General features: G+C 40.2%; 1 protein-coding gene across 2 annotated transcripts in view; it reads right to left on the bottom strand.

Annotated features, from left to right (window-relative positions):
- Positions 1 to 2,079: 2,079 nt before the first annotated feature.
- The window catches only part of LOC126335147 (juvenile hormone acid O-methyltransferase-like), a 73,430-nt gene continuing 63,674 nt past the window's right edge, over positions 2,080 to 11,835 (bottom strand). For both annotated transcript variants that reach the window (XM_049998113.1, XM_049998112.1), the window contains exons 5-6: positions 4,835 to 4,982; positions 2,080 to 2,519 (exon numbers count right to left, since the gene is read on the bottom strand). In XM_049998113.1, the coding sequence (XP_049854070.1) occupies positions 2,326 to 2,519; positions 4,835 to 4,982 (342 nt within the window). In that variant the 3' untranslated portion in view covers positions 2,080 to 2,325. The remainder of the gene's footprint in view (positions 2,520 to 4,834; positions 4,983 to 11,835) is intronic.

The following is an 11,835-nucleotide window of genomic DNA, read 5'->3' as shown; positions in this document are numbered from 1 at the left end:
AACGAACGTTTAAACATGACTAACAAGCTTTGACACCTCCGATTCAACCAGCTGAGGAACTAAATATTTTCGAAACTTTTCCTGCTCAAAAAATTCCATACCTCATCTTGGACAAATCATGATATTATGATAAGAATACTGCAAATAATATTGCTGAATTTAAATTTTGAGTTCATACACATCTGTATTGTTACAGAAGTGTAGTGGCTGGTGGAAAGTATCAAGTACGTAAGTACTGTCTTCATTACAAATCCTGCATAAAGAAGAAGCTCGAGATATGTGTCGTTTCACTGGAAAAAGTGCCTACCATCACTCATTGCAAATACAGAACTTTTTCTCTTTTACAGGCCAGGGACTACGCCAGAATACGGGAATTTCCTCAACAAATCAAGGATATACCCATTGATCAGCGAGAACAGTAAGACCACCTGCCTGATAACCGGTATGTCTACTTCTGGTACGGATAACAGCGGCGAATGGTCGTGGTGTGGAAACAATGAGGCCTTTGTGAGTAGCTGGAGGCAGTTAGTACCACATTTGCTCACACAAGTCACTTAATTCCCTTAAATTCCAGGGAAGAAGGCGATAAGCACTGACGCTCATCCAATTACAACCCAGATGTATTTGATAGGGTTCAGATATGGAGAGTTGGGAGGGCAGCGCATCAACTTCAGCTCGTCACTTTGTTCCTCGAACCACTATCACACTCCTGGCCTTGTGACAAAGCGCATTACCTTGTTGAAAAATTCTACTGCCGTCAGGAAAGGTGATTGTCAATAAGGGGTGAAAGCGATATGCAACCAGTGTACGATACCCCTCGGTCGTCATGGTGCCTTCCTCCAGCTCCATTGGACCCACGGATGCCCACATGGATGTTTCGCAGAGCATAACGGAGCCGCCGCCAGCTTGTATCCATCCAAGAGTACAGCTGTCAAGGAGCTGTTCACCTGGAAAATGACAGATTTGTGCTCTCCCATTGGCATGATTAAGAAGGTAACAGGGTTCAGGGTCTATGAGACCATGCTAGGTTCTGCTACTGCGCTAACGTCCAGAGCTGGTATTCACATGCTCGTTTTAGTCGTATTTGCCGATGTCGTGATGTTGACATTGGCACATTCATGGGATCGTTCGCTAGCTGAGGAGGCCCATCGTTAGGAGTGTTCGGTGTAGTATGTGTTCAGACACACTTGTACTCTACCCAGCATAAAAGTCTATTAGTTCCGCCACAGATCGCCGCCTATCGTGTTTACTAGCCTGCCCAGCCTGCTACGTCCGTGATCTGCAGTGGGGATGCAAATCCAACGCCACGACGTCGTCTGCAATTGGTTTCACCTCCGTTTCGCCACCTGTTGGCACTCACCACAGCACTCCACGGACACCCGACAACAAGTGCGGTTTCCTAAATTCTCATGCCGAGCCTTCGGACCATTACAACCTGCCCATGGTCACACTCACATACATCATGCACCTTGCCCATTCCGCACAAGGACAGAGCCAGCACCCCTGTAGGGGGGGGGGGGGGGGGGGTTGACAGAGCACGCTCACTGAAGCTACACACACCATGCGTGTCTGACTAGCAGTCCAGCAGTCCTTCCTTGCCAAGTGACGCTGCTATTGCCTGTGCGGGTGTATATTGATTGTATGTCGGTGGTCATAACGTTCTGGCTGATCAGCGTAATTCAAGCTTTCAAACAACAGCAGTTGGATCGTAATTTGTTTTGGATCAACGTTGGTTTGCAAAAACTTTCAAGGTTCAGGAACAAAATATCACACGGTTGGTTCACTGTTCCCCCTAGCAAATGAAACTTCCAAGCTGCTATAGTTGCGAGATGAATGACTGGAGGTTAATCGAAGACGTTGCTTTTTAGTAGGAGTAAGGCGCAGTGTATTGAACTTTCAACTAATGTTTCGCGAAAACAATGAGCACATTTTTTTCGGCACACTGTTTCAGTTTCAATAAATGTTGCTTTCAAACCACCTCGACCTTGCATTTAATTTCGAACTCCTACGACAAACAAAAGTTAATAAAACGAAGGAATATGAGTGAATGGTGGGAAATGAGATGAAATAATGACACTATTACAAATGTAAAATTGCTTTATTTTTAATTTTAACATATAAAGAGGACGAACCATTGTCCACAACTTTTAATACTTTTTCACAGGCAGAATTGTACTGTAGATAATGGTAATAAAATATTGAAATTAGTGTAAGTACAGTAAACCCCTCCTCTACAAAAATGGTGTCTTCTTTACTGTATTACAACTACAGATCGCTGTGAAAGAAATTACACAGATAATCAACGTATCAAATTTATAATAATATTTAATGTTGTGGTTTTCTCGCCACAGCAACCATAGAAATGTAATGGTAGAAGACCGTTATCTGTCCTGTTTTTTCGTCCTTTTCTTTTGTCAGCATCTTCACTTTGTAGCAGCCCTCTAAAAAATCATCAATGTACGATTCCTTTTCGTCGTCTGGAATGCGACTGATGAACGCGTTCACAGATTTCACTGCACCTGAAACAAGAGAATTACAGCTCTTAATGTTCTGATATCCGGCCTGTTTTTCCAGGACTTACATTTATATTTAAAACCAGATTCCTTGCAGAGCTGATTTGAAATCTCAGAGAAGTTATGTTATAGAACTCAGATGTCAGGTAATATCAGGAAAGACCCATAAACAGCTGTTTGAATTACAGAAAGAAATAATGAACAGAGTACTCAACTGTTACCGCAGCCCTCATATAAAATGAGAAATGTGGAAGAGAAAGTAAATCACTTATTACAATGGGAAGCCTCTACAGAATACGGCAAACTAAAGATTCAGACGTTTTCTGAGAGTACAAGGTAAGATACTGGAATATAGAAAAAGTTGAAAGATTTACAACTTACACCAATCAAATTTTGACATGTGTTTTACAGGTGACAGAAAATCTAATATTCTTCCCACTTGCCATTAATACAGTACTGTTTCTTCATTTCTCATTGCATCACAGTTTTCCGCGAATATTAATTTATATGACCAAAATTTTTAACTCAGTTTTCGAACATTTTTCAGTTTTGTCGACTTTAAATGATCTTGCAGAAATAAACTGTAGAGTTGAATTTACGCTATATTGTCATCTGGTTTCTTGAATTCCGGTAGTTTTCGTTTTGTATGCTCGTTTTGAACTCTGACAGAACAACGCCCAGCAGCAATTTCCCATTATCGTCGGGGAATTTACCTCTGGCCTCTTGTATGGAAGTCTCGTGTTTCTCACTTCGAAAGTAACTTTGATTGGCATTTCCAAATGAATAAATATGAAAAAATGACTGGCCGTATTGTTTCAGCCACGTGTTCTTTATTTTCATATATTTTACTATTGATTCCTAATTTTTTGAACCCTATTTGCGTTATTTCCTTCTCTTAACTTCTTTAGCTTACGGAAATTTCTCTCTGAGTAAATTTTAGTGTTCTTCATGTTAGAAATAAATTTGGTTTTCTCTGCAGTGGGTCTCAAACCTTGCTTTAATATTTCAGATATGTTTAGTTCGTTAGCAGGTAATTGTTTTTACAATTGTGTGTTTCTCAAACTTTGCTTTAGTATTTCAGGTACTTTTATTTGGTTAGCAGTTAACTGCTTTTACATCTGTAGTATGTACATATTATTCTTAATTAAGTTTCACCTGTTACAATCAATACCTCACATTCAGCACTACTTCGCATTCCGGGCAGAAGACACTTGGTTGTCAGATGTTTACCACCGTTGTTCCTCATTACTTTCCAGTTCTAGTTCTTAAATGTCTTTGATTTATGATGACAAAGACCTGTAGGCGAACATTGAAGGTATAATCAAATTTCTCATCTGCTGTAACTGTCTGGTGAACGTCATCCTAATCTACTGTCTTTAAACTCTGCCAATTTTCTGAGCTGAGCTTATGATTATTGGATGTAGCAGCGTTCCTGTATTAACTGTTACTAACCAGACATGATACAAACCATTTATAATTACTGTTGTAAGTAAAGTGGCAAGCACATGAATATAAATAAAAGACGTATCACGTTTTGCTTCAAGAAGATTAAATCATATTCTGAAACCACTTTCTACAACGTACAACTGCGTTTGCACTAACAAGGATTTCTGTTAAAATTTGAAAAGTCATTTACTCAAACCACACACAGTAGCGGTCGTTTTCACTTTCTGCTGAATACTAATGTGTGTTGATTTATTTGATATCTCTTCATGTGTCACAATGTGAGGATATTGTGCAACCAGCACGAGGCCCATGAACCAACAACAGAAGGAAAATTCTTATGAGAAGTCTTTTCCTATCAGAAGACTTGTGGATATCTCAATGCAGATCTTTATCGCAGACTATGAACAAGATAGGTATGAGAGCAATGCAAGAATGAAACATTACTATGTGAAATCTTACGGTTTTTAGGTTCTCTACTAGAGCATTCTATTCATGACGATGACTTTTCATACTGAAGCCTCCGTGTATGTCTTTTGCAGTTGTTGTCGCAAGCCAAACCAGAACTACCAATACCATCCCGGCAGTTTACGAAATGCTTCAGACAGAAAATTTACAACAGAGCCGTTACAAAAATTAACTCTACAGCTGTGTAACCTCAACATCATTGCAATTTCTAGATCCCATCTTCCCAGTTGCATCAAGGTGGAGCAATTTTTTATAATGTGATTTGTTGATTCATTCAGTTGTCAGATTTACGAACCATTTACTAAGTGTCATGAATTCACTGCCTAACATTCTATAACAGTGCTTTTGAGAAAAGTACCCATATTAAAACACGTTCACAAGGAAGGACATGTTCATTAGATGCTACTCACCTCTGGTTTCAGAATCAGAATGAAATACGTAAGTTCGAGGCTCTGCCTTGACTGTCACCGGTTCAAATCCCTCTTCAATCAGCAGGTTACGAAGATCACAGGCAGGATCCTTCGAATTCTGATATGGAGTAATGTATTTGTGGAAATCCTAAAATTACAAATCATAATACATTTCACCGATAATTTTTTTAGAACAAATTAATGCATTAGAGCAGGAAAAACACTAGAAACCAGGCCCCAGAAACTTCCAGCAGCTCATGACACTATACTAATTATTTCAAATAAATAGATTCAAGGGACTGGACACCATACATTAATAAACCTATGCCGTTAAAACATTTCATGCACACTGCTCTATAAAAATTTCAGGTATTGTAACAGTAGACACTAGCTGACACTAGCATTTACATTAAAACCTGCTGAATGACTCATATAGAAAATAAGGATTAATCCTGTGATCATTCACACTAAAAAATTAAATAGTAAACGTGAATGCTTGAGGCACCGTGTACTTTAAATGTTATGTAATTTTGTTATATATGAAAAAATGTGTATATTGCCTAATTGCATAGAAATTATCGTTTAAAAACAACAGCATTTAATTTTTTGTCATGAACTAACATTATGAACTTTTTATGAGAAAATCGTTTCATTTAAATTCCTTGTGCAATATGATACTCATACACAGGTATGACACTCATATACAGATTTTCATTTCATCTGGTAAGATTTGGAACATCAGTTCCTGTCTTTAATGTAACTAGACTTCCTAAGTTAGCAGAAATAATAATAATAATTTATAGTACTGAATACATGGAATTTAAGAAATATCGTGTACGGGTGAAATGAAGGAAAAGATGGAAAAAGATTTAGTGTTGAATAAAGATATACCCAAGGTGCTGGACGTACCTCGTCTGGTAGCGCAGTTGTGGAATAATGATTGGAATCTGGTATGCGAGGTTAGATACTGAGGAGACCAGTGACTGAGGAACCCATGAAGTAAATGGGTTATGTCAAAATCACGTCTCCTATTCAGGCGAATCTAAGTTAGCTGAATGCAGAAGGGAGGGATTTGATCAAACAAGCGGATTTTGCACATATATCTTAGACAAGCATTCATCCCTAGCTTGAATCATCGGTAGTTTTAGTTATTTGTGCCATTTTTAACTACATTACAGTAGTTTAGATTTGGTAGGACAAAACAGTTGATTAATTTTAATTTAATTTAAGGTGAAACAGTTTTTCAAAATCTGGATTACATTTAGGCACGAGAGGGACTTCCTGCAGAACACTGTAAAATGTGTTCATATCCGTCCTCATTTAGCGTTTTCTCAACACTTTGCCGTCCGCACGTGACGTACAAATTTATTCGCTTGGCGCCGGCAGCACTAAGTCGAATTACTTGGCTTGTCGCCGGCCGCTTGTCACCTTTCCGTTGATGACAAGCTTCATACACATTGATTTTTGCGTGCTTTAATTTTCCGGAAATCCTCTATTTTGGTGTATCCTTCCACAAACTCGACTTTTCTTTCAAGTAACTTGTCTGCAAGTCCTACACTGTTATAATAATTATCCATGCAGACGTGATGCCACTTTCCAGCAGAAGGTGTCAGTAGTTCCATCACTGTTTTTGCTAAAGGCTGTCCAGCGCCGGAATATATCTTGAATGAGAAAATGTATCCCGTACTCGAATCACACAGCATCCGAATGAGTATGCCGTATTTCGTAATTTTCACGGATTTTAAACTTTAAAATTTAACCGTCCACGCCACGATATCATTCCTTCACCAACTGAGATGTTTTGACTTGGATTAAATGTTTCTTTAGAGCGCTACCGTGGTCTAGGGGTAACATCTTTGATTCATAATCGATCCCCGCCACTGCCTAAATTTTGATAAATAATCAGCATTGGTGGCCGAAGACTTCCGGCATAAGAAGTCAGCCTCATTCTGCCAACGGCCTTGTCAAAGAGGGCGGAGGAGCGGATAGAGGTTCAGGGCACTCTCTTGTCCTAGGGGTGGGAAATTGCCCCTAAAGGCGGAAGAATCAGCAATGATCAACAACATGAGGATGCAGAAGGCAATGGAAACTACTGCATTAAAGACACGTAACGTGTATCCGCAGGACATGTGGCCTCCATTGGCAAAAGATTCCGGAATAGTCCCCCATTCGGATCTCCGGGAGGGAACTGCCAAGGGGGAGGTTACCATGAGAAAAAGATTGAATAATCAACGAAAGGATAATGTTCTACGAGTCGGGGAGTGGAATGTCAGAAGCTTGAACGTGGTAGGGAAACTAGAATATCTGAAAAGGGAAATGCAAAGGCTCAATCTAGATATAGTAGGGGTCAGTGAAGTGAAGTGGAAGGAAGACAAGGATTTCTGGTCAGATGAGTATCGGGTAATATCAACAGCAGCAGAAAATGGTATAATAGGTGTAGGATTCGTTATGAATAGGAAGGTAGGGCAGAGGGTGTGTTACTGTGAACAGTTCAGTGACCGGGTTGTTCTAATCAGAATCGACAGCAGACCAACAGCGACAACGGTAGTTCAGGTATACATGCCGACGTCGCAAGCTGAAGATGAACAGATAGAGAAAGTGTATAAGGAATTTGAATGGATAATGCAGTATGTAAAGGGGGACGAAAATCTAATAGTCATGGGGACTGGAATGCAGTTGTAGGGGAAGGAGTAGAAGAAAACGTTACAGGAGAGTATGGGCTTGGGACAAGGAATGAAAGAGGAGAAAGACTAATTGAGTTCTGTAACAAGTTTCAGCTTGTAATAGCGAATACCCTGTTCAAGAATCACAAGACGAGAAGGTATACTTGGAAAAGGCCAGGAGATACGGAAAGATTTCAATTAGATTACATCATGGTCAGACAGAGATTCCGAAATCAGATACTGGATTGTAAGGCGTACCCAGGAGCAGATATAGACTCAGATCACAATATAGTAGTGATGAAGAGTAGGCTGAAGTTCAAGACATTAGTCAGGAAGAATCAATATGCAAAGAAGTGGGATACGAAAGTTCTAAGGAATGACGAGATGCGTTTGAAGTTTTCAAACACTATAGATACAGCAATAAGGAATAGCGCAGTAGGCAGCACAGTTGAAGAGGAATGGACATCTCTAAAAAGGGCCACCACAGAAGTTGGGAAGGAAAATATAGGTACAAAGAAGGTAGTTGCGAAGAAACCATGGGTAACAGAAGAAATACTTCAGTTGATTGATGAAAGGAGGAAGTACAAACATGTTCCGGGAAAATCAGGAATACAGAAATACAAGTCGCTGAGGAATGAAATAAATAGGAAGTGCAGGGAAACTAAGACGAAATGGCTACAGGAAAAATGTGAAGACATCGAAAAAGATATGATTGTCGGAAGAACAGACTCAGCATACAGGAAAGTCAAAACAACCTTTGGTGACATTAAAAGCAACGGTGGTAACATTAAGAGTGCAACGGGAATTCCACTGTTAAATGCAGAGGAGAGAGCTAATAGGTGGAAAGAATACATTGAAAGCCTCTATGAGGGTGAAGATTTGTCTGATGTGATAGAAGAAGAAACAGGAGTCGATTTAGAAGAGATAGGGGATCCAGTATTAGAATCGGAATTTAAAAGAGCTTTGGAGGACTTACGGTCAAATAAGGCAGAAGGGATAGATAACATTCCATCAGAAGTTCTAAAATCATTAGGGGAAGTGGCAACAAAACGACTATTCACGTTGGTGTGTAGAATCTATGAGTCTGGTGACATACCATCTGACTTTCGGAAAAGCATCATCCACACAATTCCGAAGACGGCAAGAGCTGACAAGTGCGAGAATTATCGAACAATCAGCTTAACAGCTCATGCATCGAAGCTGCTTACAAGAATAATATACAGAAGAATGGAAAAGAAAATTGAGTATGCGCTAGGTGACGATCAGTTTGGCTTTAGGAAAAGTAAAGGCACGAGAGAGGCAATTCTGACGTTACGGCTAATAATGGAAGCAAGGCTAAAGAAAAATCAAGAAACGTTCATAGGATTTGTCGACCTGGAAAAAGCGTTCGACAATATAAAATGGTGCAAGCTGTTCGAGATTCTGAAAAAAGTAGGGGTAAACTATAGGGAGAGACGGGCTATATACAATATGTACAACAACCAAGAGGGAATAATAAGAGTGGACGATCAAGAGCGAAGTGCTCGTATTAAGAAGGGTGTAAGACAAGGCTGTAGCCTTTCGCCCCTACTCTTCAATCTGTAGATCGAGGAAGCAATGATGGAAATAAATGAAAGGTTCAGGAGGGGAATTAAAATACAAGGTGAAAGGATATCAATGATACGATTCGCTGATGACATTGCCATCCTGAGTGAAAGTGAAGAAGAATTAAATGATCTGCTGAGCGGAATGAACAGTCTAATGAGTACACAGTATGGTTTGAGAGTAAATCGCAGAAAGACGAAGGTAATGAGAAGTAGTAGAAATGAGAACAGCGAGAAACTTAACATCAGGATTGATGGTCACGAAGTCAATGAAGTTAAGGAATTCTGCTACCTTGGCAGTGAAATAACCAATGACGGACGGAGCAAGGAGGACATCAAAAGCAGACTCGCTATGGCAAAAAAGGCATTTCTGGTCAAGAGAAGTCTACTAATATCAAATACCGGCCTTAATTTGAGGAAGAAATTTCTGAGGATGTACGTCTCGAGTACAGCATTGTATGGTAGTGAAACATGGACTGTGGGAAAACCGGATCAGAAGAGAATCGAAGCATTTGAGATGTGGTGCTATAGACGAATGTTGAAAATTAGGTGGATTGATAAGGTAAGGAATGAGGAGGTTCTACGCAGAATCGGAGAGGAATGGAATATGTGGAAAACACTGATAAGGAGAAGGGACAGGATGATAGGACATCTGCTAAGACATGAGGGAATGACTTCCATTGCATTAGAGGGAGCTGTAGAGGGCAAAAACTGTGGAGGAAGACAGAGATTGGAATACGTCAAGCAAATAATTGAGGACGTAGGTTGCAAGTGCTACTCTGAGATGAAGAGGTTAGCACAGGGGAGGAATTCGTGGCGGGCCGCATCAAACCAGTCAGTAGACTGATGACCCAAAAAAATAGACTTTTTGGGAAAATAATCAATTACGAATTGCACTTAGACAAGTCGGTCGGCATTATCCAGTTTATTGATGCCGTCGGAAAATGTAAAAATGATAATATTTGTCTAATCGGTTGCGTGACATCGTTTTGCGAAATATCGGTGTGTCTATCAACGAATTTGTTGACCAGTAATGATCGATCCTTGCTTTTATTACAGTTCCCGTAAATATAGCAACCCCAAACCATTTTCTAAGGTCGGGACCCGTAACGTCGACAAATTTGGCATTTTTTAAATCCAGAGTCCTATTGCAATTTTGACTGCAGTACTCGTTGGTTTCGTTGCTAATATATTCAAATAGATCGTTCCAAATATACAGGGTGAGTCACCTAACATTACCGCTGGATATATTTCGTAAACCACATCAAATACTGACGAAGCGATTCCATAGACCGAACGTGAGGAGAGGGGCTAGTGTAATTGGTTAATACAAACCATAAAAAAATGCACGGAAGTATGTTTTTTTAACCCAAACCTACGGTTTTTTTTTAATGGAAGCCCGTTAGTTTTGTTAGCACATCTGAACATATAAACAAAAACGTAATCAGTGCCGTTTGTTGCATTGTAAAATGTTAATTACGTCCGGAGATATTGTAGCCTAAATTTGACGCTTGAGTACCACTCCTCCGCTGTTCGATCGTGTGTATCGGAGAGCACCGAATTACGTAGGGATTCAAATGGAACGGTGATGTACCTTAGGTACAGAAGAAACTGGAACAGCACATTACGTCCACATGCTAACACCCTTTTATTGGTCTTTTTCACTGACGCACATGAACATTACCATGAAGGGGGAGGTACACGTTCGACGGGCGTTTCATAGGACGTGGAGGACGCATAAGTTGGCCAACCCGTTCTCCTGATCTTACACCTCTGGACTTCTTTCTGTGAGGTACGTTAAAGGAGAATGTGTACCGTGATGTGCCTACAACCCCAGAGGATATGAAACAACGTATTGTGGCAGCCTGCGGCGACATTACACCAGATGTACTGCGGCGTGTACGACATTCATTACGCCAGAGATAGCAATTGTGTGCAGCAAATGATGGCCATCACATTGAACATCTATTGGCCTGACATGACGGGACACACTCTATTCCACTCCGTAATTGAAAACGGAAACCACGTGTGTACGTGTACCTCACCCCTCATGGTAATGCACATGTGCGTCAGTGAAAACGACCAATAAAAAGGTGTTAGCATGTGGACGTAATGTGCTGTTCTAGTCTCTTCTGTACCTAAGGTCCATCCCCGTTCCCTTTGGATCCCTACGTAATTCGGTGCTCTCCGATACACACTATCGAACAGCGGAGGAGTGGTACTCAAGCGTCAACTTTACGTTACAATATCTCCGGATGTAATTAATAATTTGCAATGCAACAAACGGCACTAATTACGTATTTGTTTATATGTTCAGGTAGGTTAACAAAACTAAAGGGGTTCCATTTTAAAAAACGTAGGTTTGTGTTAAAAAAATACCTCTGTGCATTTTTTTATGGTTTGTATTAACCAATTACACTAGCCCATCTCCTCACGTTCGGTCTGTGGAATCGATTCGTCAGTATTTGATGTGGTTTACGAAATATATCCAGCGGTAACGTTAGGTGACTCACCCTGTATAATTCTACGATATCCTTTACACTCCGTGTATCTTTGAGAAATATGTTTGCAGGCGGGAATCCTTCAAATTTGTTATTGGTCCTCGGTAAATCAAAGTCTGACCACTGTAGACTGCCTTCTTCGTCTGGTTCAACAGAATCAGTTGGAAACCGTAGCGTTCGCCTAATTCTTGTTGGACGTATTTCAGTATCTTCCGACGATGCTGCTTCACTTTCATTTTTTTGATATCCAATGT

This window comes from Schistocerca gregaria, chromosome 2 (genome assembly GCF_023897955.1).
Source record: "Schistocerca gregaria isolate iqSchGreg1 chromosome 2, iqSchGreg1.2, whole genome shotgun sequence".
Taxonomy (NCBI): Eukaryota; Metazoa; Arthropoda; class Insecta; order Orthoptera; family Acrididae; genus Schistocerca; species Schistocerca gregaria.
This window is presented reverse-complemented; position numbering and strand designations above follow the sequence as displayed.